The 26,019-nt window shown below is 60.7% G+C and overlaps 1 protein-coding gene across 2 annotated transcripts in view; it reads right to left on the bottom strand.

The window, feature by feature from the left end:
- The window catches only part of RAI1 (retinoic acid induced 1), a 121,432-nt gene that overhangs the window by 6,075 nt on the left and 89,338 nt on the right, over window positions 1-26,019 (bottom strand). For both annotated transcript variants that reach the window (XM_055134512.1, XM_055134511.1), the window contains exon 2: window positions 2,687-8,234. In XM_055134512.1, coding sequence (XP_054990487.1) covers window positions 2,687-8,218 — 5,532 coding nt within the window. In that variant the 5' untranslated portion in view covers window positions 8,219-8,234. The remainder of the gene's footprint in view (window positions 1-2,686; window positions 8,235-26,019) is intronic.

Here is a 26,019-nt window from a genome sequence, read left to right as displayed (position 1 = left end):
CAGGCTGCTTAGATAGAAGGTGACTTCAAGCCCTCAGACCCCAGCACCCCCATTCCCTGGCCCCCATGCTGGTAGGGGTGTAGCTTCTGAACCTGACAAGGATCCCAGGCAGAAGAGAGGCCGGCACTGGAGCCCGGGCCGCAAGGAACAGCCCAGCCAGAGAGCGGGTACCACATCAGCAACTTGAACTACTGGCTCGGGGAAACAGAAACTGGGGCAGTGGGGGGTGGTGAGGCCGAGCTCTGGGACCAAAGAAGGAGGCTGACCCTACGGCCACACAGTTCAGTTCCCCCAACAGTAAATGAAGTGAGTGCTGGGGCCAGAAATAGGACAGTTGGTAAGGCGCTTGCCTTGTACACAGCTGACCTGGGTTCAATCCCCGGCATCCCATAATGTCCCCTAAGCACTGCCAGGAGTGATTCTTGAGTGCAGAGCCAGGAGTAACCCCTGAGCACTGGTGGTTGTGGCTCCCAAACAAACACAAAAATAAAGTAAGGATTGACAGGCATGCACCGCCAATGCCCCAAAACTCTGGGGTCCATAGAACAGGGAGGCGGCGGGGGAAGACTGGGTTTGGAACAAGGTGGTCTGCGGGATCTCAGGGGAATGTCCCCAGCTGTTGAGATGGAGGAGGCCTCGTCCTGCCTGCCAGTGACAGGAAGGGCACATGGTGGCCCTGGAAAGTCCCAGAACATGCTCATCTTTCCAGACTGTTCTGTGCATGCCTTGCTCCTCCGACTAGGTGCTACTTCACACACCCTGAGGTTCTGACACGCTGCCAGCTCTTACTCTGGCCCCCAGGTCCCACTGGGCTGCCCTGGGCCAGGCAAAGAGGCCCAAGGGGGCAGCAACCCCTGTGGCACTGTCTTGTCCTGAGGCAGATGGCCCTGGCCAGGCCTAAAGCCTGCAGCAGTGGGCAGAGGTCAGCTGAATGAGCGGGGTTCCAGTGCTCAATAGCTGTGCTGGACCAGAACACCAGAGTGCTCCCCTGAGCCCCACTTTCTTCTCTCCAGAAAACATTAATGCAGGCTGCAGAGGCACGACCCAGGAAACGGGCTGGGGGCGGGGGAGGTGCAGAGGGGGGCAGCATGGGCCAGAGCACTGTGATGGGGCCCTGACCTATGCTTGAAGCCTCCTCACCCGGACCAATTCAGGGTGTGTCGAGACTAGTTCTTGCTCCCCAAACTCAGAGAAGCAGCTGGGCCCAGCCAGAGGGAACTGGGCTGTAGACCCCACGGGGTGCAAGTGCCAGGCAAGTGCAGGCAGTAGAGGACGGCAGGTGGGCTGCCACCAGCTGGGGCTGAGGAACCGCAAGAAGGTGACTGGAACCTACGCAGGGGTGGCCGGGATGGTGCCTGAGGAGAGACAGGGCAAGGGAGAGCAGTGGGGGGAGGACTTGTTTCAGCTGTGGGGTGTCCTGTGAGCTACCAGCCCAGAGGGGTGCAGGGAGGTGGTCAGAAGCCTTCTTGGAGGGGCCCTGAGTGGGATATGTGGACATCAAGAGGCGTCTGACCACACCCTCAGGCCAGTGTGAGGGGCTCAGGGGAGCATGACCACCACTTCATGGGGCCCAGGGCCCGTCACCTCAGAGGAGGGGGCAGGGAGCAGAGGGCAGCTGCAGGAGGGGAGGCCCAGGCGGCAGGATGGGCACAGGAAGTTTGCAGCAGAGGCCAGGCTGGCTCTTGCAAGCATGTGTTCTCGTGTGTTTGTGTGTGTGAAAATGCAAGTGTATGTTTGTAAGTGTATTATGTGACTGTGTGCACTGTGTGTGAAAATGTGAGTATATATGTGAGCATGTGTGTGTGAAAGTGGGTGTGTGTGTCAGTGTATGTGTGTGAGTGTGTGTGGGGGGGCCCTGGGAGAGGAGACTCACCCCACTGTCCCCTCGCAGGCCCTGCCTCTGACCGCCAGCCCTGGGCCTACGGGGCCTGAAGCACGGAGGCTCCAGGAGTGAGCCTGGTGGTGGCACTGCACAGGGTGGCAGCATGGCCACTGCCCCTCGCTCAGCTCTGGCCATCAGGGGAGCATGGCTTCATCTAGCAGAAACAGCAAGGGTGCCGGTGTCTCTGGGGCGTGGCCGGGCAGCTAGGTTTTACAAGGGTTGGGTTTCCTTTCCTCTTCTTGGTGCTGGGATGCAGTCCGGGGCCCCACACACCTCTGCCACCACCCCTGCCCAAGACCCCACTCTAGACCAAAGGAAGCAAAGTGCCCGGCAAGCAAGGGCAGAGCAGGGTCTGCCCCACTGACAGCCGAGCCTTGTGCCAGGAGCGTGGACATGGCCGTTTCTCAGACCCCTGCTAAGAGGCCTCTTTGGTCCCAGGGGCATGCTCCTCCCACGAACCCCAGCTCTACCTCTGAGGTAAAGGGGCAGATAGGGCAGCAGCGGGGGGCAGGGAGCACCCTACTTTTGCAGGCCACCTTAGCTTTCCACTCTGTGGGGGTGCTTGTTCTCTGGGGCTCCCCCAGCTAAGCTGACAACACAAGAAGCGGAGCCCAGGGGCTCTGGAGGCACCAGAGGGTGAGGTGAGCACTGGGCTGGGAGCATCTGGGGCAGGGCTGGCTGAGCGTGTCCTGCATTGGTTGTATCCAAAGCCTCCCTCAACTTCTTAGCAACGGGCAGCCTGTCTGCCTGCAGGTCTTGTGGAACCCAGGTGCCCTCCCACCCGCGGCCGGGCTGGCCTCTTACCATGTCCACGGCCACCTTCATGGCCTCCTGCAGCCCAAAGAGCTTCCCGGCCACCAGGTAGACCCCGCCCGTCCACACAGCGCAGGCCTCATGCACCCAGTGCTCCTGGGTGTCCCCACCAGGCTCCGCCGCCGCCACTGCCGCCACTGCCTCCTTGCTGCACTCATGCTTGCGGCTCCTGTCGGCTGCGGCCGCCTCCTCACCACCGTCCCCCTGCCCATCACAGCAGTAGCAGCTCTGCAGCCGCCGCGACAGGCCCCGGGCGCTGGTGCGCAGGGCGCCCTGCTTGGTGGGGTCGGCCGGGCCATCCGGCCTGGGGGGCTTCCCGGCTGTGGCAGCAGGGCACTCCGAGCCTTTGAGTGTCCTCTCGTGGGGCAGGGGCTCCTCACAGGGGGCCTCTGGCCGCAGCTTCTCCTTGAGTCTCGGCTTCTTTTTGGGGAGGCAGTGCTCGGGGTAGTAGGGCCCGCAGAGGTCCCCCAGGTCCTTAAAGTTGGCTGGGCTTTGGCAGAGGCAGCAAACAAGGCAAGAGGTACTCAGGGTCTTGGAAACGAGAGGCCCCAGGTGCATGGTGGAAGAGAGGGGCAGGGAGGGCCGCGGCTGCAGGACAGAGCCTCCGGGGAGCGTGGCCAGGGAGGCCCCGGCTGCATCCACGGAGGAGGATGAGGATGAGGACGAGGAGGTGAAAGAGGAAGGCTTCCTATGAGGCTTGGGCTCATCCCCAGGGGAGTTGACAACAGTGCATACAGTGGTGAACGCATCACGCTTCTCCACCCGCACGAAGGGCGAGAAGGCAGGGGTGCGGCTGTCTGCCCGCAGCCTCTTGCATGAGGAAATGTACTTGAGGCGGATTTCAGGCTCGGCGGGATCCAGGGGCAGCACCTGGTGCTGCCGCCGCCGCTTAGCCCGCCCCTTGCAGGGGGAGGAGGCGGCATTTTTGGCCCTGCCCCGAGTGAGGCGCTTCCGCTTGGAATAGCTGCTGTAGTTGGCATGGCCCGGCTGCTTCTGTGCCCGGGTCTGGGGCTGGCAGGGCCGGCCGTCAGGGGGCTGGGAGGCCAGGCCCAGCTCCTCTGTCTTTGGCTTCTTGCCGCCTCCACCAGAACCGTCCTCACTGCCCCCATGCGTGCCCACACCCACCCTGTCTCGGGTAGTCAGTAGCAGTGGTGGGCCGAGATGGGGCCGCTTCTCCAGGGGCCCTTTGGGGAGTCCCAAGGCTCCGGCCCTGCCTTTCCGGCTTCTCTTCTTGGGTGCCAGGGTGGTGGCCCCGGGGGCCAGTGTCTCTGCGGACGTGAAGGCCTCAGTTTTGAAACAGTCAGTAGAGGACAATTTCTTGCTGCTCAGGAGTTTCCCTTTTAAGGGCCTGTTGGCTACATTTCTGCACAACGGGTTGACCCCTGGGGCGGTTGGGAGCTTTGGCCCAGTGCCCACGGTTAAGAGACCCTCTTCTGTGCCTCCTGGGCTGCCCCCAGTGCTCTTGAGCCCTCGGTCCTTGTCAAGGAGGGTGGGGTTCAGAGGGTTCCCCGGAGCAGCCCCTGGGGCTTTGCAGGCGAACTTCTTCAGGCTGGGAGAGGTGATCTTCTGCACGATGGCCTCGAGCTTCAGGCCCCGGCCTTTCCGCGGGGGCAGCACCTTGGTCTTCATGGCTCCTGGGAAGGCTGCCCGGGAGACTAGCTTGAGGCAGGCGTCGGGGGTCTCGGGGGGCGGGGGCTTGGCGGTAGGCTCCCCACTGCCCTTCGCAGGCTTGGCCTTCTTGGGGGATGACAGCCTCTTGAAGAGGGAGGGGGTGCCCTCGGCCGGCTCCTCCTTCACGTCCTCCTCTCCGCCCGCGCCCCCGCTCCGCAGGGCTAGGCTGCGCTTCTTGGCGGGGACGGGAGCCATGAAGGCTGACTTCCGTTTGAGAGCATGAAGGGGCCGGTCGGAGAGCTTGCCGGCGGCCCCCGGCTTGGGGACCCGTGCGCGCGGGCCCACCCTGCCCTCCTTTTGAGGGCTGCTGGAGACTTTGAAGGAGGCGGCCAGGTGGTTGTTGGCCAGGAGCTTCTTGGCCGTGCGGCAGGCGGGGAGGCGGCCCTCCGAGGGCCTCCGTCGCTTGGCGTGGAAGACCTCCTGGGCCTTGGTGCGGGAGCGGAGGATCATGGAGCGCTGGTCCTGCCCGGGGGTGCCGGGCGAATCTGTCTCCTTGGTCTTGGAGCCCATGGGGCTGCTGTCGGAGGCCACGGGCAGGGCGGCCGGGTTACTGGGGCTGGACGCTGCCTTCGGGGAGGGCTTCCCAACCCGCTTGCCTGACTTGAAGGCAGCTCTCTGCTTGCCCCCCAGTTTGTCTGGGGGGGCCGGGGTGGTGGTCAGGCCTGGGGGACCGGGAGTGCGGGGCTCACTCAGGGCGGTGAAGGAGCGAGTGCACATCCTGGGAAACCCTTCAGAGACCCCCCGACCCAGGGCCCCCGCCCCCTCCATCTGTCCCTGGGGGGTCCCTGTGCAGGATTCAGGGAGCAGGAGGTCTTTGGGCAATGCCGGGGCCCGACATGGGGAGTCCTCGGCCTCGGGCAGCCCCCGCTGCACCCGGCGGCTCCGTAAGCTTTTGCCACGGGGCACAGGCTCCTTCTTGGCAATGGGCACCTCGGGCACGGCGGCCTTGTTAGGCTTCGGGCCCAGAGAGGCATCGGGGGCCAGGGGGGCAGGATCCCCAGGAGCCAGTGCCCCCTCGGACCCTTCTTCCCCAGGCTTCATGTGGGACAGGGAGGCCTCGAACCAGCTCTGCACCTTCGACTCAGCACCCACGGTGGGGCCCAGCAGGATGACGGACTCCCCCGAGAGGTGGCAGGGGGAGCCCCAGCCGGCCTTGGGGTCCAGCACCTCCCCAGCCTCCTCCTTGGTGCACAGCAGCGGGGCCTTGGGCGACAGAGGGTCCTGCATGGCCGGCCTCTGCTCGGGGCTGCCCAGGAGCTCGCACAGGGAGGAGTACTCCTCCTCCGCCTCCAGGTCCTCCTTCTGGCCCGTGGGTGGCAGCAGCGGCAGGTCCCCGAAGTCGGAGGCACAGCAGTGACGGCTGTCCTCCAGCCACCGGTCAGCCTTGCCCACCTCGGGGCACTGCAGCAGTCCGCCTGCCTCCTCCTTCACCCCACCCGCCTCCTCCTGCTTGAAGTCCCGGGGCCCCGGGGCCTTCTCTCCTGGGGGCTCCTCCTCCTGGAAGCCCAGGCAGGCCGAGGCCTCACAGGTGTTCTCCTTGCCCACCACGACGTCCGAGGTCTGCCCCCCTGGCTCCAGGCCCTTGGCGAGCTCGCCAGGGTGCAGGCCCCAGCGGGGACAGGCGTCGCCCAGGTCTTCCTCGGGCCAGGCAAAGGGGCTGGCACTGCCTGCCGCCGCGGCGGTGGTGGTGTCCGGGAAGCAGTCGAAAGCCGCTGTGGCGGGGTCTGAGGTGGCAGCCCCCAGGGGAGGCTTGGTGCCAAAGGAGAGGGGACCGGCCGGCTTCTTGGGGTCAGGGGTGGCAAAGCTGACCGAGGGATCTTCGAAGAGTCCTGGGCTAAAGTCTTTGGCGCTGCTGCCTTTGTCCAGCTGCAGGGACTCGGGCAGGGCCTCTGGCTCGCCCGGGCGTGGCCACACCGTCTTGGCCACGGGGTCCAGGCAGGCGCTGTGGTTCTCCAGGGAGAAAGGAGGTTTGCTGGCGTCCTTGGCCAGGCCAGGCGCCTCGGCCCATGCCTTGTCCGCCTTCTCCCCAATGGCCTCCTGCAGCCCCAGGATCTCTGAGGCCAGGTCCTCCTGGGCCAGGGCGCTCAGCAGCAGTCGTGGGCAATCCCGCTCCCCGGCCACGAACTTGGAGAAGCTGTCGAGAGGCAGGCTGCTGTGCAGGCTCTGGAAGGAGTCATCGGACTTGGTGGACATGTCGTCTGGGGAGGTCACGGAGCAGGTGGACACGGACTCCGGCTTGGCCTTCGAGTTGCTGTTGACCCTGGCCGGGCTCCCTCGGGCCTGGCTGCAGTAGAGGAAGCTGCGCTCCAGCGGGTCCTCAGAGCCACTCAGGTAGTCCGCCTCTGGCGGCTCGGCGTGCGTGGACTGCGGCGTGCCCGCTGGCTCAGCCGAGTAGCCGCTGCCCTCGGGGCTGCAGTGCTGGCTCTTGTGCTGCTCCGGGGTCCTGGACACCAGGTTCTTGACGCCCTTCTTCTGCGGCCCGGCGGCCTTGGAGAGCAGCAGCTGCTGCACGGTGTTGGAGATGTTCTCCACCTGCGACGTCAGCGCCGTGAGGCTCTGCAGGCTGAGGTCCGACAGCAGGTTCTCGGGCAGCTTGTCCTTCTGGAGCGGTTTGCAGTTTCCCGCCTGGGTGTCCACGGAGCTGGCGGCATCTGTGGGGGAGGGGTTAAGCAGGGGCATGAAGTGGCTGTGGTCGGTGAGGCCAGTGGTGGGGAAGGTGCCGGTGCTGAGTGGCTGCTGGTTGTAGGGGAAGTTCTCCAGGTTGGGCATCAGCGGTGACGGGGTGGAGCTGTAGGAGGGTGAGCGGCCCACGGAGCGCGCGGGAGAATGGCTGGAGCTGGGGCTGAAGGTCTGGTAGTACTGGTCCGGGGTCCTGACGGCAGCGTCTGGCTGGCAATAGCCTGGCCCTTGCTGCCCGTAGTGTTGGTACTTGGCAAGGTTTTGGTAATGGAGGGTTTCCTGGGCATGGTGCCGGCTCTGGAGGGCTTGTTGTTGTTGTTGTTGTTGTTGCTGCTGCTGTTGCTGCTGCTGCTGCTGCTGCTTCTGCTGGTCGAAGCCGAGGCGGCTGGACTGATAGGCGTGAAGGTTCTGGACCCGCTGGCCTGGCGCCAGGCTAGCATTGGCGGTCAGCGGCCTATCATGAGGCTGGGTGGAGGGCACTGTGCAACTCTTATAGGAGTGGGCCCCCTGCCCGCCGCCCTGGCCCGTGGAGGAGTAGGTGGAGGAGGTGGGGAAGGACTGCGCGTGCTGGGGGAAGTGGCTGCCTGGGGGGAAGGGCAGCGGTGAGGCCATGTCGTTCTGCAGCTTCTGCCTGTGGAGCTTGGGGTAGGACAGGGACTGCTGGGGCTGTGGCAGCTGCGGCTGGACGTGCAGGGAGTGGCTCCGGAAGGGCAGCTGGGCACCCTGCTCTGGGTACTGCCTGCCAGGGGGCACTGCTGTCTTCTTCATCAAGTTCTCATCGTATTTGCCCACCCCCCCTGGCAGGGGCTGTGGCTGGGGGGGTGGGGGCTGGGGGGCCCCCCAGGCCTGCATGCTCTCCTCACCCGAGTAACGGCCGGGGTAGGGGCTGCTGTCCTGGGCGCTGTAGCTGGGGAAGGCCGGCCTCCCCTGCAGGCCGTGCTGCGAGGCCAGGCCTTTGCTCCGAGCAGAGCTGGCGGGCGCACCAGCCCCACCCTCGTAGCCCGGGTACGCCTGCGGGTTATAATAGTCCTTGGCCAGCAGCCGCTGCCGGTCACAGCTCAGCCCGGCCTGGCTTGGCTGCCTGTAATTCTCCAGGCGAGATGTCTCCTGTGAGGTCTGCTGGTAGTTCTGTTGTTTGCCATGGAAACCACACCTTTCTCGAAAAGACTGCATGACTCGGGCTGGTTATCTGCGAAAAGAGAAAGGGAGCGAGGATGGGAGGGGTTTGGGCAGGGGAGGGGCAGAGGGAGAGCGATTCAGAAGGGCCATTTCCTTGGCTTAGAAAGCTGTCGTGCACCCCTCTCCCCAAGCTCTCAGCAGCCCCACCCTCAGTTGTGGGCAGCGACAAGCCCCCTCCCTCAGGGAGGAGGGGTGCCTGACTCCCACACCCCATACCCAGGCTTTGCCGAGGATGGCTACACTGGAGGGGCACAACTCAGGCAGCCTGGGCCTGGGTGCTGCCACCTGCCACCCTCCTTGCTGGCTCCTTACTCACCACACCCAGCCCCGGGAGCTCCAAGTCCTTCCCCAGGCCCAGTAAGGCCCAGTGTGGCAGGTTCTCAGGTGGGCAGGCCCACCGGTCACCAGGCAGTGCAGCCCCTGCCCCCACCCGGCCATCAGACACACCATCTGGAGTCTGTCCCTCACAGCAGGCTTCAGACTTCGAGGGCTCCTGAGCCACAGGGGCCCAGAGAGAGGCTGTGAAGGTATGTGGGGGACAGTGGCAGGGCAGGCCAAGCCGACGACCTGCCTGTCTGGTTTTTAAGGACGGGGCCCTGGGAGGCTCTGATCTAGCCCCCCTTTAAAGCAAGATCCTGGGTTACCAAGTGACTCTGGGCTAGGCTGGGGAGAGCAGAGCAAGCAAGGGGCCCACCTTGCACACAGCTAACCTGGATTCTATCCCTGGTGCTCCATCCGGTTCCCAGAGCCCCCACCAGGAGTGATTTCTGAGCACAGCTGGGTGTGGCTCCAAAACAAAAACAAAGAAATGAAACTGGGGTGGAAGAAGAAACAGGCTCTTCCGGATGGAGCAACTGGCTCCACAAACAGGCCAAATGTCCCCAGAGACAGGTGGGCCTGGAGAGGACCCAAGACCCTCAAAGGAGAGAAAAGGGGGGGCTGGAGCGATAGCACAGCAGGTAGGGCATTTGCCTTGCACGCGGTCGACCGGGTTCAATTCCCAGCATCCTATATGGTCCCCTGAGCACCACCAGGAGTGATTCCTGAGTGCATGAGCCAGGAGTAACCCCTGAGCATTGCCGGGTGTGACCCAAAAAGCAAAAAAAAAAAAAAAAAAGGAGAGAAAAGGGACATAGGAATGTTCCCGTTTCCTGCTGAAGGGCTGGAAGTCAGCAGGGGGGCAGGGCTTGAGATTCACCTGCAGACAAGGGTGGGGCAGCCCCCCCCCCCCCATCCCCAGGTTCCTGTTTTGGGTTTGTCACTCCAGTGGGAGTAGGAAGGCTAGGGGTGGGGGAAAGAAACCCAGACCACACTAGGAGTGGGGGTGGGGGAAACAGGGGTTGTTAAGGGAGGGGACCGATTAGGGCACAGCCAGGGTGGCCTCCAGCCCCCAGGAGCCTGCTGGCACAGCTTGGACCACCTCCCAGGAAGGGGAGTCATCACCCAGGCTGAGATGAGAGGCTCTGTCTGGGGCCACGGCCATCTGGGTTCCCCCACTCTCAGAGGCCTCCTGTAGACCCCCTCTACTCGTCCCTGGTGGGGTGGATCAGACATCGCCAGGGGTGCCTGCTGTGACCCTGAGGTCCCCACCAGCTGGACACCCGACCTCTCAAGTGAAGGAAGGCATCAGCCCTTCCTGCTCCCTGACAGCACAGGCAAGTGAGCCCAGCTGGGCCCCATGCTGAAGGTGGAGGCCCTTGGCTGTCCTCTGGCCACAGAATCCACAGTGGCCCTGCCGAGGGGACAGTCCCAGGGCCAAAGGCACTCACCCCCACCTCCAGTCGCCCTTATGGGCCCAGAATGCACAAACCCAGGTGGGGCTGGAAGGCCGCACCTCGTATATCTGCACAAATTACATTTCGGCTTTTATTAGTCCCAGATCGCTCTCATTTCCTGCCGAGTGTCCTGTGGATATCATTAACATTTCTACAGCTTTTTTTTTCACATTCTCCAAAATGCATTACCAGAAACATTATTTAAAAAGAGAGAGTGCTCTGACCAGCGCCCCCCTCCCTGTTTAATCAGTCCAGCTGCTGCGTCTTTTAATTTCGCCGAGCTGTATTACAGGCGGGTTTCCCAATACACACGAGCAGCTGGATGTGGTGAAAGCATCTATCTCTAAGAAAAGACAGTTCAATTAAAATACGAGAAGCCCAGTGCCTGATGGAGAACAGAGGCACAAACCCCCCCCTCACTCCAACACCCCCCTCCGAGCCCTGTGCAGGGAGTAGGGGGGCTGTGAACAAAGGCACAGCATTGGGCGCTCACTGCCTGCCAGGGACACCAGCTCTGCCGGGAGAAAAATGGGGCACTGCCTCTTTAAGAGCTGCCTCAGGCCGGCCCGGCTTCGTTGTTATTAATTATTATGATTATGATTACTTTTCAAGAACACTTGGAAAGGACAAAGGAGGAGAGAGAGGCAGGCAGCACCAGAAAAGGAGGGGCAGAAAGCAGGCCCTTGGCAGAGAGGTGGTGACCTTTGAACTTGGAGGAAGGAAGGGATTTTGGGATTTTGGCCTCTGTGGATTCAGCAAGAAGGAGGGGTGTAGGTTGGAGGATGGCATCCCCCTCACCGGTTCTTGGGTTAGACGTCTCCCTGTCCCTGCTCCCCGCACCTGCCTCGTCTCCCCAGCTGGGTCAGTTGAAGCTTTACCTCTGAACTTAGCCAACTGAGGAGAGAAGGAAATGAGGAGAGGAAGGAAAGGAGGGAGGTCGGAGAGCAGAAGGCAGGGAGGAGATCAGTCTTGGGTGCCCCTGAGCCTCCCTCTAAATACCACCATGTGAGCACTGTTCCATGTGACAACCACTGGAGTTTCAGAGGCCCCCTGGGGACCTGGGGGGCATAGTGATGTGCAGGCTCCAGGCCCTCAGAGGCCTCAGAGCAGGGGAGCCCGGGACCAGCCCCCTTCAGGCACACCCCAGCCCCCCCGCCGGGGCCTCTGCATGGATGATCTGGCAGATGCTGTGCTGAAAGAGGAGTTCAGAGGACACTCACAGGGAAACCCTGTTTGCTCTTATAGCAGGAAGTGACCAGGCCAGGGGTGGTCCGCACACCCCACCTCACAGGAGACTCCACATTTTCCAGGCAGGCATCTCAGAGCAGACAGTAAGGTGCTGTGAGAGGTAAGGTTGGTGCCAGCAGCTCAGAGTTGCCTGTGAGATCTTGAGAGACACAGAGGCTTCCTTTACTCATGGGGCCAGTGCCCACTTGGGAGGCCTGCTGACTGTGGTCACAGCGACCTGGGCAGCCCGACAGGGTGGCTGTCCCTGGGGGCTCTCTGCTCCCAGCAGCACCTCAGAGACTGCAGCTCCCACCCCACCGACTTATTCGGGTAGTTTCCCGATTTGCAGCTACAGGGGGAACATTTAAAACCCAACCCACTAAAGACCTGGGAAGCGGAAGGGGGGGAAGTGAGTTGGGTCAGGAGGCTAACTCAGGGGCGGGGGCGTGGGGGCTGTCCAGGAGTGGAGAAGGTCCAAGTTCCAGGTGATGAGTAACAAACTCGAGGCCTCGATTAAAGAAATCGCCATCTGGTTTCACTGCTGTCCCTCAGGGCTGTTCTAAACCCTAAGGGCCTGGCTCAAATGGACTTTCTGGGGAACCCAAAGGCAAGGCGGCCTGTGCCTGCAGGCCTCCGGGAGAGTGGGAGTCTAGATTAGGGAGTAGAGGTTGGGGGGCTGTTCATGGAAAGAGGGAGCCCAGCTATGAGGGCCTGCTTGGGGTCAGGGGAGCAACCAGGGGCAGAGCAATAGCAAGGCAGGGAGGGCACGTGCTTTGCACACAGGTGACCCAGGTTCAAACAAGGCCATTTCCCACACGCTGGGCCTCAGGCTGGGTCCCCCACTCGAGTGCCCCTCACCACACATATATAGACACACTGCTGAGCAAGCCCAGTTCATAGGACCGGGCACGGCTCTGAGGCGGCTGTCTGGGGGCTGGACAGCAGCAGAAATGGCCTCCATGTTCTCTGAGTACTGCTTAGGAGTCCTGTCCCCCAGAAAAAAGTGTCCCCATGTGTGTAACACCCCTGCACACCCCTCCTTCCCTTCTAAAGGGCCTGGGGGCTGCCACTCCTATGTGTTAAGAGCAAGCAGGACTGGGGGTGTAGGTCAGTGGCAGACTACAAGTCTTACAAGTGTGAAGCCTTGGTCCAGCCCTGAGAAGGGAAGAAGGAAGGGAGGAAGGACGAAGGGAGAAAAGAAGGAAGGGCGGACAAGCAACAGGATGAAAGGTCAGAGGCAGGAAGCTCACCCCCACCTCTTCAGAGGGGCCCCATCAGCCTTCTTACATGGGGGAGAGGCTTCCAGAGAGGTGGGTATTGGGGTTTACAAAATGCGGAACAGACTTTAGGACCCTGCAGATGCAGAGGAACGCTTCTTCTGCAGCATCCCCTCCCCCCAGTGAAGGCATCTTCTGAAACAGCTCCTGTGGTTCTGCCCTGGTTCCTTGAAGCCTGCTGCCTTCGTGGAGAGCCACAAACCATGTGGGGGTGCGGTGGGGGAGACTTGTGGGCTCACAGGTGCAGGGAACAAGCTGACATTTGTTCTGTTTGATTTGGGGGCCTCCATAGCAAAGGGTTTCACAGGACTACATCCCGCAGTGCTGGGTGGGCGCAGGCACCGAGTACTTTGTACTACCCACCCCCACCCGCCCGCCGCTGAGGGCAATAGGCAGGGGCCACTGGGCCAGGCAGACCCACAGAAGTGCCCAGTAGAAAGGTATTCAGCAGGATATGCCCTGAACATTCTAGAACCTTTCACAGGGGAGGGTGCTCCCCTAACTATAGTGTCATACTTATCAACCTCTCTCACTCTTTTTGTTTTGTTTTGGGGCCATGCCTGGCAGAGCTGGCTCCTGGCTCTGTACTCAGGAATCACTCCTGACAGGCTCAGGGGACCACATGCAGAGCTAAGGATCAAACCCAGGTCAGCTGTGGGCAAGGCTGACAAGGCTGTTCTCTACCACTGCACCCATCCCAGTTCCACTTATCAATCTCTTAAGGATAGTAACTGTAACTGTTTTTTAGATCACTTTGTTTGCTACTCAGTGGAAAACCATCTCTCCCCATCTCTTTCAGAACAAGGGAAAGAAAATGAGGCTGCGGCGTGGGGGGGGGGGGGTGCGGCGCAGACTGCTGTGAAGCCGGCAGTCAAGGCCCAGGATCTAGGGCCACACGCTCGGCCCCAGAGACGCAAGATCAAGGCCAGGGGTGATAAGGGCCACAGAGAGCTCCGGTCCATTCTGGTCTCTTGCCAGAGACTTTGCCACACGCATAAGACATTGTCCGGTGTTCAGAGTGTTGGCTTTGTTTTCTTTTTTTTTTTGCTTTTTGGGTCACACCCGGTGATGCACAGGGGTTACTCCTGGCTTTGCACTCAGGAATTACTCCTGGCGGTGCTCGGGGGACCATATGGGATGCTGGGATTCGAACCCGGGTCGGCCGCGTGCAAGGCAAACGCCCTACCCGCTATGCTATCGCTCCAGCCCCGGAGTGTTGGCTTTGAAGGAAGGCAGACCCCCAGCAGGGTCCCACCTCTCACCTCAGCCTTGGCCTGAAGATCCAGATGCCCTTATGGGCCATACCCAGTGATACTCAGGGGTTACCCCTGGCTCTTCACTCAGGAATTACTTTTGGTGGTGCTTGGGTGACCATATGGGATGCTGGGGACCGAACCTGGGTTGGCAGTGTGCAAGGCAAACCGCCTACCTGCTGTACATCACTCCAGCCCCTGGCCCATGATTTCTTTTGGAGATGGGAGCGATTAAGGTCACCAAGCTGAGGGGCTGGAGCGGTAGCACAGCGGGTAAGGCGTTTGCCTTGCACGCGGCCGACCCGGGTTCGATTCCCAGCATCCCATATGGTCCCCTGAGCACCACCAGGGGTGATTCCTGAGTGCAGAGCCAGGAGTAACCCCTGAGCATTGCCAGATGTGACCCAAAAAGAAAAAAAAAATTTTTTTTTAAAAAAGGTCACCAAGCTGATTGCTGACTCATTCCCCAATGGCCCAGGCAAGCCTTTTCATATTCCTGTGCCTCTGGGCCTTTGAACCTGCTGGGAATTCCACTCCCAGAGGATATGGGCTTCAGCCACTCCAGGTGGCCTTCCCTGAACAATGTTGGAAACTGACTCCAACTCCCACCGGCCTCTATGTGAGCCACACCACTGTCAGCAGGCTTTCTCCCTGGACTCTCTTAGAAGAAAGTGCCAGGAGAAGAGGGAATTTTGTCTCTCCTGTACAGTTACACCCCCATTTCTCAGAACAATCAATATTTATTGAATAAATAGCATAGCCCATTACCCCTGTGAAAATATCCAGAACAAGGAGTCAGAGAGGTACACGCTGCATTTGGGTGGATTTAGGGGCCCAATGCCTCCTCGATCATTCATCAAAGAACAGTACCTCAGACTGGTGAGAAATGCAACTGTGTGAACAGATGGGAATGGAGGTGAAGCAGGGATTGCGGGGGGTGGGGGTGTCCCCCTCACTCTGCTCTAGCACCTTGGCTGGCAAGCCTAGAAGCTAGAATTTTGAATAAGGAACATTTTCTTTTCTTTGGGCCACACCTGGCATGCTTGGGGCTCCTCCGGCTCTGTTCTTGGGGTCACTGCTGGTGGTGCTTAAGGGACTCTGTGATGGTGGGGATCTGTTTATTTTTAAATGTCTGTTTTCTGTTTATTTTTAAATGTCATCACGGGGGGGGGGGGCTGGAGTGACAGTATATCGGGTAGGGCGTTTGCCTTGCACGCGGCCGACCAGGGTTCAAATCCCAGTATCCCATATGGTCCCCCGAGTACCGCCAGGAGTAATTCCTGAGTGCAGAGCCAGGAGTAACCCCTGTGCATCTCCAGGTGCGACCCAAAAATAAATAAATAAATAAATAAATAAATGTCGTCAGGGGGTTGGGACGAGCGAACAAGCGAACAAGCAATTGCCTTGCAGACAGTCAAGTCCAGAGTGATCCCCACCATCACAGAGTCCCTTAAGCACCACCAGCAGTGACCCCAAGAACAGAGCCAGAGGAGCCCCAAGCATGCCAGGTGTGGCCCAAAGAAAAGAAAATGTCACTAGGTCAAGGATGTGACTCAAGGGCAAGGCCCTGGTTTTAGGCCCAGCAGGTCCAGCAGGCCCAGCTCCCCCTGCCCCAGCAAAGCTGGATCTGTCCCTGCTGTCCTGGCTCAAGCACCTTAGGGCATGGCCCTCACAGTAATTTAGAATAAACAAAAAATCAACTTTTCACCAAGTAAAAAGTTGGGGGGCAGTACAGTGGGTGGGACACTTGCCTTGCACACAGACAAGCTGGTTTTGATCCCTGGCACCCTGTATGGACCCCTAAGTACCACTAGGAGGGATTCCTGAGCGCAGAGGAAGGAGTAAGCCCTGAGCACCATCTATGTGGCCCAAAAAACAAAAGTTCAATATCCCAAAGTTCCAGAGCATCCGTGCAAAGACACGTCAAGCACATACCTTGCATGTGTGCAGCCCAGGTTCAAGCTCCACAAAAGGGGGAAAAAAAAAACACCCTGTCTGGAAGCTGAATCACAAGGCCCCAGGTGCCAGGGCTGACGTCACCGATGCAGACAGAACTCTGCAGGGCGAAGGCAGAGCCTTCCGGGGTGGGGAACCAGAGCATCCAGTGGCACTAGATAGATGTCTCATGTGAAGGAAAGAGGACAGGAGTAACCTGAACCTTCCCTTGCTGAGGAAAAACCTCCGGACCAGTGGGAATTAGTTAAACTGGAGTGGAGCGGGAAGGAGGCCCTGAGAACTGGGAAGTGCCTTTGGAGCAGCCCCCAAGCGCCTGCTGCCCCTCGCTCCTTGGCTTCCTGAAGGGCTCAGGGCTGCCCAGGCAGGAGCTCTCAGCAGTGGGAAGTGCTTTGTTTTTTATTTATTTATTTTTTTGCGGCACACATGACAGGGGTCACTTCTGGCTCTGCACTCAGGAATTACCCCTGGCGGTGCTCAGGGGACATATGGGATACTGGGAATCGAACCCAGGTTGGCCGCGTGCAAGGCAAACGCCCTACCCACTGTGCTATCGCTCCAGCCCCGGGAAGCGCTTTATTCATGATCTAAAGTGAGGCTCTGCGTGGGCCTTTCCTGCAGAACACAGCCTGATGCGGGCAGCAGCTTCATCCAGGGGCTAGTCTGGCGCAGAAGATGCCTGCTCGGGGTGCTGGAGGGGTGCTCTGGGTAGGATGCATTACTAAACCTCACCGCCCCGCTAACAGGCCAGCTGCCACACCCAGGGGGTCACTGAAGACAGGTCTGGAGGCCAGAACCCACACAACACATACCCCACACAGGAAAGCAAAGACTTCCGCTCTGCCCTCAGCACAGGTGCTGCAGCTACCAAGGAAAAGGTCCTGGGTCTTCCTGAACACAGACAGCTGTCTGGTGGGCTCCAAGGCCCAGGAGGCTGGAGGATGAGTGCTAAGGGCAGGCCAGAGGAAGGTCTGATGCTGAAAAAGGTGAGGGCCCACGAGGAGGTGGGCAGGGGGACCTGGGTGTGGATGGCAGCTGGCAAGGAGCAAGGTGTCTGGGCCTGGCCACCCAGTCAGATGCCCTCTGCTCAGATCTCCATCCTGCAGTCATGTGGGCCACTGACCAGGTGTGGGTATCAGTTACAACAGAGCCAGGTGCCTGGCTTGCTCCTGATACCATGTTTCTCCTCACCAGCATCGACCACCCTCAGTAGAACACAGGAGAGGAATACTAGCCCTCGTGCTGTCTAGGGACTGAGATGCCCAGAGAGAGCCAGCGCCTTGGCCAGGAGGCCCAGCAAGGGCTCAGATCTCACCAGCCCCATACCTGTGTGTCAAACAGTAAATGAACTGAAAGCTGAGGGTCAAAAAAGGAGGGAGGGGAAGGTCTTTTTCCTGCCCCGCCCAGGCCTAGGCAGGAACCACCTGGTTCCCTGCCTCTCACACCCCTCTGCAGCATCCTGACAGCAAGCCCGCCACCCCTCCCGCCTCCCACTTCCCGCCGTTCCACCTGGGGGAGCCAGGGACTTGGCGCCCCCTCCTCCCCGCAATCCCCAGGGGAGGAAGCCGCCTGTCAGGCCGCCACAGCGTGTCAAATCCTCTTGCTGCCTAATTGTGAGACAGCGGCGTTTAAAGAAACGCTTTTCTGGCCGCCTGCCACACCGCAAACTGCTTGGTATAATTTTATTATTAAGGAGAAAGAGAAAGAGGGAGGGGGTTGGGAGGAAGGGAGAGGAGAGGAGAGAGGGAGAGAAAGAAGAGAGGAGAGAGAGGGAGAGGAGGGAGAGAAGAGAGGGGAGAGAGGAGAGGAAAAGGAGAAAGAGGGGAGAAAGGAGAGAAGAGAGGGAGAAAGAAGAGGGAGAAAGAAAAGAGGAGAGAGGGGAGAGGAGAGGAGAGAGGAAGAAACAGGGGAGAAAGGAGAGAGAAGGGGAGAGGAGAGAGGGAGAAACGGGAGGAGAGAAGAGAGACGGGGAGAGGAGAGAGGGGGAAAGGAGAGAGAGAGGAAGAGGGGGAGAGAGGAGGAGAGGGAGAGGCGGGGAGGAACTGCTTAGTCCAAGTCAGCTGGCTGAGCGTTCTGCTCGCCGTGGCCGCGGGGCCGGCCTTCCAGTTGGCAAGCTGACTTCGTTAATTGCGCATTCAGTCTCTACTTAGGGTAATTGAAACGAAGCGGGGCCCAGGTCTGACAATTAGGGTTTGCGACGAGGCCATTAACTCTTTCTGCAGCCGCCCTGCCGCCCCATCGCTCCGGCCGACCCCCTTGGAAGGTGGGGGTGGGGTGTCGGGGGCGACCCCCAGGTGCCCCGGTGGGCAAGGGTTAAGGCGGCGCCGGAGTGCTGGAGCCGGGCTGGGGCTGGGGGGAGCCGCGCGGGGGACGTGGGGGTTGTTTGCGGCCTCACCGCCCCTCTGCAACAGATGTTTCAGCCGTGTAAGACAAAGGCAGAGAGCCGGCTGCTGCCGGGAGAAAATCCGCAGGACTCCCTCAGGGGCAGGTAAAATTTCACCTTCTCTTTGCGCTCCCCCGCCCGCCCGCCGCTCCCGGCCTCTGCGCCAATCCGCGCAGCGCCACCAAAGCCGCCGCGCCGCCGCCGCAGTCCAGCCCGCTGACCCCGGCAAGGTCACGGCGCCCTCGCTCCGCGCGCGCAGGCCCCGAGGCCCTGCGGGAGGAGGGGCCCCGCACACCCCCATCATTCATCTCCCTGATTCCCGCCGCAGCCGCCCTCGGAAGTCAGCCGAGTGAAGCAGCTGTTCCTTGCACACTCCACTTGACCAAAGATGATGATAAATGAGGCCAGGACGGCGTCGGGGACGCGGCGGCGACCGCGAGGGGCGCGGGGCGGGGCGGGGAGCCCGCGCCCCCCGCCCGCGCCTCCGGAAGGGCGAGGACGCCGAGGACAGAGGCCGAGGGGCGAAATCAAAGGCCCGCACGTCCACCCGGGCGGCGGCGGGGCGGGGGCCGAGCGCCGAGGCGGAGACGCGAGACCTCCGGGACCGGCCCCCTCCCCGCCCCTGCCCCCGATCCCTCGCTCGCACCCCCCCCCGCCGGAAACCTATTAACGCTCGTAAATAATGGATAACGCACGCTGCCCTCCGGCCGCGCCCGGCTGCGGGCCGGGGCCGGGCAGGGGGCGCCCCCCGGCCGGGCGCTCGGCCCCGCACACGTGCAGCCGCGGCGCGCAGGCGGGCACCCCGCCCCGCGGAGGAGGGGGAATCCCGCTCTGCCCTCCCCAACGCCACCTCCCCTGGAGTCCTCTGGCACCGAACGAGGCGAGAGCGCGCGCGAGCTTCCCAGCCGGAGAGGGTTATTTTTAACCTGCCCCCCTTTCCATATCTGCCTCTCGGCGGTGCGCGCCAGCCGGGGACGCGGGCTCCTCACCTCGCTCGGCGGCTCCGGACGCTCGCGGCCTCCCCCGGCCCGCGGCCCCCGCCCCGGCGCGGGCATCGCGCGGCTGAATCGCCGCCTGGAATGGAAAGGACCGATTAGGCGCCGCGTGCCTTTCTGCGAAATATTGGAACCGGGTGGGGTGGGGGCGGGGAGCCCCGCGCTCGCTCCCCTCTCTCCCTCCCCGCTCGCGCGCCGGCCGCGCGGCGGCTCCGCTCTCCCTCCGCGAAGGGGGCGGTGGCCCGGGCGGCGACCCCCTTTCTCGGCGCTTGCCCTGACCTCACCGCCCACCCGGCTCCAGGCACCCACGAGGCGGGCGCTGCTAACGCACGGACCCTCCGGCGGCGGCGGCGGCGGCGGCGCCAACTGGGGCGCTGCCTCCCCCCATCCCCAACCTCCTCCCTAAGCCGCTCCAAACAAACACACCATTTAAAAGGCAGCTCGCCTGCACACCGACTCGGAGCAAAGACCCCACCCGCGCCCGGGCCCGGAGAGCAGGGAGGGGGGACTCTTTCCGCAGCCTCCCCCACCGCCTCCCCTCGGCTCGCCCGCCCTGGGGCCCACCTTCGCCCCTCCCTCCCAGCCCCTTCCCCAACAGGCCGCCGCGCGGACCCCTCCCCCTTCCCGGGGGAAACAAGGCAGCAGGAAGTTCAAGTCCACTCCCATTACCCTGCTCTCCAAAGCCACCCACCCAACGCCCCGAGGAGGGGCCACGGAGAGCTGAGCCCAGAAACCCCAGGGCCGCTGATGGGTCACTTGACGCTTTCCAGACTCGGCCCAGTGCCCAATCCTACAGGCCCTCAGGAACAGCCCCTGAAGCACCTCCTGAAAGAGCTGGGGGGAGACCCAGACCCCCTGCCACACGGGGCTGGGGCTGGGGCTGTGGGGTGCCAGAGGGAGAGGGGGCCAGCAAGACAGGAAAGGGCATTCCAGAAGCCACGAGCTGCTGGCCTAGTTAGTGACAGGAAAGAGCACAGCCTGTGGCACCCAGGGGCGTTTCTCCCCAGCTTAGCTCAAGGAAGGGTGAGAGGCTGCCCTCCCACCCCAGACCCCTCCCCGCAAGAAAGCCTGTTTACTAAAGCCTGGCAGGGTGGGGGGGTGAAGAGTGTGGAATGCAGATGTGGCACAGCCTGGGGGCTGGGGGCTATCCAGGAACTGGGGGTTATGGGTCTGGACCCTGGCAGGGCAGCATAAAGCTCAGAGAAGCTTTCCCAGGGTCCCAGGGCTCCTCAGGACCTAGAAAGTTCCTGGTAGCACACTCAGATATGTGCAAGTCTAACTGCAGCTGCATCAACCGAAAAGGCACCCTGCTGGATTCTGCTCCGACCCTCAGACTGGTTGTGGAGGAGGTGGCATGGCCAGTATTTCACACAGGGAGCCTGAGCTGAGAGGGGAGGGTGCTCTCTGACTCCTCCTCGTCTGGCCCTGTGTGCTGGGACGCTCTTTTTCTGGGCCACTGGATAACAGGAAATCTCCCAGAGCTAGGAGGCACAAGACGGGTGGCAGCGAGGTACCCTCTGCTCCTCTGAAGAGCGCAAAGCTGACTTTCTTGGAGAAAACCAGGACAGGAATTGGTGTGGCAGGGAGCTGGAGAAAGGGGTCCCAGTGCCCAATGCTGCCAACTCCCCCACCTCCTTGCTCTCACCCATCCCTGTGGAGGCGGCGTCTGGGGGCATCGCTCCTGGGGATGCAGAATCACCACAGCAGTCGAGACTCCCACCTGTGTCCAGTGAACCACCTCACACGGCCATGGACTTGAGAAAGGTGGTGGGAAAGACGAGGGGCTCAGGGAGGACTCTGGGGCCTCAGCAATGCCCCCCCAGACTCTCAGTTTGAGAAGACAGTTGGCGGGGGCCCCCGGCTGGCCCCACTGCAGAAACCACCCTGTGCTCCTGGCTTGCTGGAAGGCCCTGCTGCCCCCAGACGCATCGCCTGGTGGCCAGAAGCACTGACCTTTGGGGAAAGTAAAGCTCCAGCAGCTGCCCCAGAGTCGTCTGGGGAGCCTTCTCTCAGGACGGAAAATATTTGCCTTTGGTTTTCGGCTGCCACCTCATCCTGGCTGGCTTCCTCTCTTCCGCACAGCTGTGAAGTGTGGAGGTGCTATGGGCAGAAACGCGGCAACAGCAACCGTCTGAGCCCGGCATTCAGCCGGTCTAAACCGCACTCCCGTCTTCCTCCCGGGTGAGCACACTGCCCGTTTCTGTGCCCAGGGCAGAAGACACGTCCCCTCTTCCCAGGCTGAGGGGCGGTGCTCGCTTCCAGCCGCACTAAGCACCTTCCAGAAAGCCAGGCCCCCGAGGCACTGGCATCTGGGGGAGCAGCCCCAACCAGTGCGGCCGACTGCCTGACCCCAGAATGGTTTTGTTCTGGGGAGTCACAGGAGAACCCCTGGGTGGCTCGGCAGCGATGGCATGGAAGACAGGGGCCTGCTTTGGCTCCAGAAAGACCACAGGCTCACAGCCTGCAGTCACCCGTGAGGGTCCACTGGGAGGGCTTTGGGGTGCAGGAGCCATCAACTTCCCTCCCTAGTCTCTCTCGCTGTAGGCACCTAAGATTAGGCCACGGTGCCTGGGTTCAAAACCCAGTTCTGACATGGTTGGCTGTGTGGCCTTGGGCAATTCACTTAACTTTTCTGAGTTTCATATTTCTGAGTTAAATACTGTTCTTACGGAGTTGGAGAGATAGCACAGCGGCTAGGACACTTGCCTTGCACACAGCTGGCCTGGGTTTGATTCCCAATACCCCATATGCCCCCCCCCAGTCCCATCAGGAGTGATCCCTAGGTGCAGAGCCAGGAGTAAGACCTGAGCACTGCTAGGAGTGACCTCAAAACCAAAACAACAAAAAACTGCTCTTATTTTTTAAACTTGGGGCAGCAATTGGAGGTTTCATCTGGCAGTATAGGAGGGCTAATCCTAGAGGTGTTCAGGGGACCAGACAGGGTCAAGGATCGAACCTGGGCCTCCTGCATGCAAAGCATGTACTCCAGCCCTCTGAAAAGGCCCTGAGAATGGTGTTTATTAACACCACCTGGAGAAGGTTAGCAGTGAGAGGGTGAGACATTGCCTCCAGGAGAGGAAATAACGTCCAGCGCCCGGTAGTGTTACGGGGACAAGGGCCAGATCTTGAACTGCCTCACAGAGAGCTGCGTGTCTTCAGGAAGGCTCCTGGGCAGGAGCTTTAGGACAGCACGTAGGGCGCTTGCCTTGCCTGCGGCCATCCCGAGTTCGATCCCTGGCATCCCATATGGTTCCCCATCACTGCCAGGAGTAATTCCTGAGCTCAGAGCTGGGAGCAAGCCCTGAGCATCACCAAGTGTGGCCCCAAAACACAAAGGAAAGTGAAGAGGCTGCCCCCGGCTCTCCGATCCAGCCTGGTGGCTGGGCGCTTCCTCCCTGAGTTGACTGGAGGCTCACACACTATGCATCATCCTCCTAAGGCCCTGAGCGATGGACAGCAGGGAGGGTGCTTGCCTTGCACGTGACCAGTCTGAGTTTGATCCCCCAAACCCCATAAGGTCCCCGAGCACCACCAGGAGTGAACCCTGAGTGCAGAGCCACAAGTAGTAAGCCCTGATCACTGCTAGGTGTGGCCCCAAAACTAAAATATAAAATAAAGGATAAGATGCAGATTCTGCTGGGGTGGGGGCTGGGGTGCTGGGAATTCCTCTGTCCTAAACAGGGAAACAGGCCACATGCCCTGCAGCCTGTGCCTGGCTTTGGTAAGGGGTTGCAGGTCCTGTGCTGAACAAGGAGCCCCTCTGGGAGGTAGGGCCCAGGGGTTCAGAACCTCTGCACTGGGCAGAGCTTCCTGGCAGCCAACACACCGGTAACAGGCAGTACTAACATTGCTGCATTTGCAGTGACCAGCTTCCAGCCTCCTGGGCTCAGCATTCTGATCAGGACACCGTGAAGCCAACAACCTCCTCCCTTCCCTGGCCTCAAATCTAGACCAAGCACCAGCCCCAAGAGCTCCCCAGGCTCCCCAGCTTCTGCTGCCTGGGGACACCTACAAGCTTCCTCCTCACCACAGCCCCAAAGCCTGAGCACCATTCGTGCATCTGCTTGCTTGTTTTCTTCTTTTTTCAGTTTGGGGCCACACCCGGTGGTGCTCAGGCTTATTCTTGGCTCAATGCTCTAGGATCCTGGCAGTGCTCAGGAATCATACACTGTGCCAGAAACCCAACCAGGGTCAGCTGCAAGAAAAGTGCCTCAAACCCGGTAAGGCCGCTCTAAGCACCCTATTTTCTAGATGAGAAAACTTGGGCCCATAAACCTGAAACCCATTACCTGAGATCACATCACCTGTGATGGTGTGAGCCTGCCAGCAGTGGCCTCGGGACAAACAGTGGCCTCGGGACAAATGTCTGTGCAGCTTCCCTTAGAGGAAACAGCCCCTCTGGCTGTGCTGACACAGAGTAGGTGCCATCTACCCAGCTGGCAAGGATGAAGGACGAGGAGGGTAGTATCTGTTCGGGTGGTCGTGGCGGGGGAGGGGGGCGTGAGGCTTATGCCTGCACCATCTCTTTGGCAATACACAGCCTAATCGAAACCACGTGTGCCGACAGATCCAGCCAGGCCCCTTAATAGCCTTAACAGGCAGCAGCCTTTGCAGCCGTGAGAAGCTAGAGATCCCCTAAACGTCCATCTGTGGGGGCTGAGGGCGGCGCCTTTTGGGGCATTCCAGTGCGGAGCACTGGCCAGAGTGAGTAGGGCCCTCGTGCAGAGGGGCAATCTCCAAACTGCCTGTGACAGAAAGGATTCTGTTTATTTTCCTGACGCATGACACCAACTACAGAGAGAAACATGTGAAGCGTCTGGATAATAACTGCCCCCTTCTGGGCGGGGCCGAGATGACTGAAAAAGGGCTTGGTTTCAGACTTCCCAGAGGGTGACGTGAGGCCACCTCCACCCCCCCTGGCAACAGGCAGGCCAGGGGTCATTCCATTTGGCAGCCCAGGAAACCGGAGCCCAGACCTGGGGCCAGCCCAGCTCTTGGTAGAGGCTGGCCCGCACCAGAGCCCTGTGCTTCTCGAGGGCTCTGACATCCCTACAGGCCAAGTGACTCATTTTCCTGTGTCCTGGCCTCTCGGCTCTATCTCACCAACCGTCCGCTTCACCCAATCAGTCTGAGCCAAGGTGACGCATGTGAGAACACGAACAAGCAGAGGCTTCATCGGGCCCTGGGCCTTGGGGCCATGGGGCAGGCCAACCAGGAAGGTCTGGACAAAATCTCGGCTCACCATTCCCAGCAGGCGGTGGGGCCTCAAGAAGGCCCCAGGCCTCCCCGTCTCAGTTTCCCCTGTGTGCCTCCAAGGGTGGAGTGGAGGTGACGGGAGACCACGAACAGTTGTGGGAGTCATGCCTGGAAGGGGAGGGCCCGATAAGTAAGCTGTTATTTTAAAAAGGTAAATATTTATGTAATTCTTTCTAACAGAAGGGAAAGTTCAGGAAAATCCCTGATTGGTCGATGCTGGCGGGGGAAGCGGGCCAGGTGGGCGGGAGCTGGGGGTGAGGTCCCAGCAGGCAGAGTGGTCGATCAGACCTGGCAGGCACAGCGGGCGGCCCTGCAACCCCAGGCCCGTGGAAAGAGGGCTCAGAAAGGCCCTGTGTTCTGCCTGGCTCCCACGCCAGCCTTTTCCAGACCAGTGTCTCATGAGTCTTTGGAAAGAACATGAAGTACCCAAACTCAGCCGCTAATGCAGTGTGTGGCCTCAGGTGAGTCACTCCCCTGCTCTGGGACTCTGTTTTCTCACCCGTCAAATGGGGAGAATGACAAGAACCAGCCTCAGAAGTTTAAGCCAAGAGCCAATGAGAAAGGGGCAGGAAAGTGCTTAGTCACGGTCCCCCTCATGCCAATTCCCACCCGGTGCTCCCAGGGCGGGCCAAGCTACACAGTGGCAACTGGGCACACAGCTGGGATGGGGCCGAAGCACAACACCAGCTCACTGATGTTAGGGTGTACCCCAGGGCCCTGGACTCAGCCTCAGCACTCACAAACTTCGCCTGGAGGCAGGTTTAACCAAGTGCGGGGACCAGAGAGAACACTGTGTTGTGGCCCAGGCCCGCTCCTCTGGCTGGTTCTGGGGCAGACGCAACTGGACCTTCAGACCCATACTTCTGGGTGCCCTTGGGACACTGGATATTGAGACAAGTGCCTGCTTCCCTGTCACTGCATTTCAGCCCAAGGAAATGTGCAAGGAGGCGCCAGTGCCCCTCTGTTAGCCAGGGCAGTTATGACTCAGAGGCAAGCGGGAATTTCTTGGTAAGCAGCTAACTGTAGTTCAATTTGCACTCAGAATGGTCTGGCTCTAAGTCTGCTCCTCAGGGCAAGGATCAGGACCCCAGCAAGAAAGGCAGCACCCAAAGTCTCTGGAGACAGAAGGACCACAGGCGGGCCTGGCCTGCCCGGCACTGTCCGTGCATCCTCCACTAGCAGGCGCTGGCCTTCCGCCTTCACACACCCACCCCAAAGCCTCTGGTGTCAAAGAGCTGGGGCAGTACCCTTTACAGACAAGGACGGTGAGAACCAAGGAGGGACAGGGTGAGCTCAAGGCTCAGAACTCTACTTCTGAGTTCAGGGTTCTGACCTGGGTTCGATCCTTCATACACCATAGGGTCCCCCTATCCCTGCCAGGAGTGATCCCTGAGAACACCTGAGCACAGAGCCAGGAGTAAACCTCTGAGCACCACTTTGTGTGTCGGTCCCCCCCCCCAAAAAAAAAAATCCAAAGAACAAAAGAACTATTTCCTGGTGCCTCCATAGATCATCTGACCCTTGTTCTCACACATACCCACCCACCCGCTGGGGATGTGGCTCAGTGGTAAAGCACACGCTTCACATGTGTGTAGTTTGATCTCTGTCACCACAAAACAAAACAACAAAAACACAGACTACCCGGCACTCACCCTCACAGCCCAACCATCTGTCCA

Source organism: Sorex araneus, chromosome 4 (assembly GCF_027595985.1).
Source record: "Sorex araneus isolate mSorAra2 chromosome 4, mSorAra2.pri, whole genome shotgun sequence".
Classification (NCBI taxonomy): domain Eukaryota; kingdom Metazoa; phylum Chordata; class Mammalia; order Eulipotyphla; family Soricidae; genus Sorex; species Sorex araneus.
This window is presented reverse-complemented; position numbering and strand designations above follow the sequence as displayed.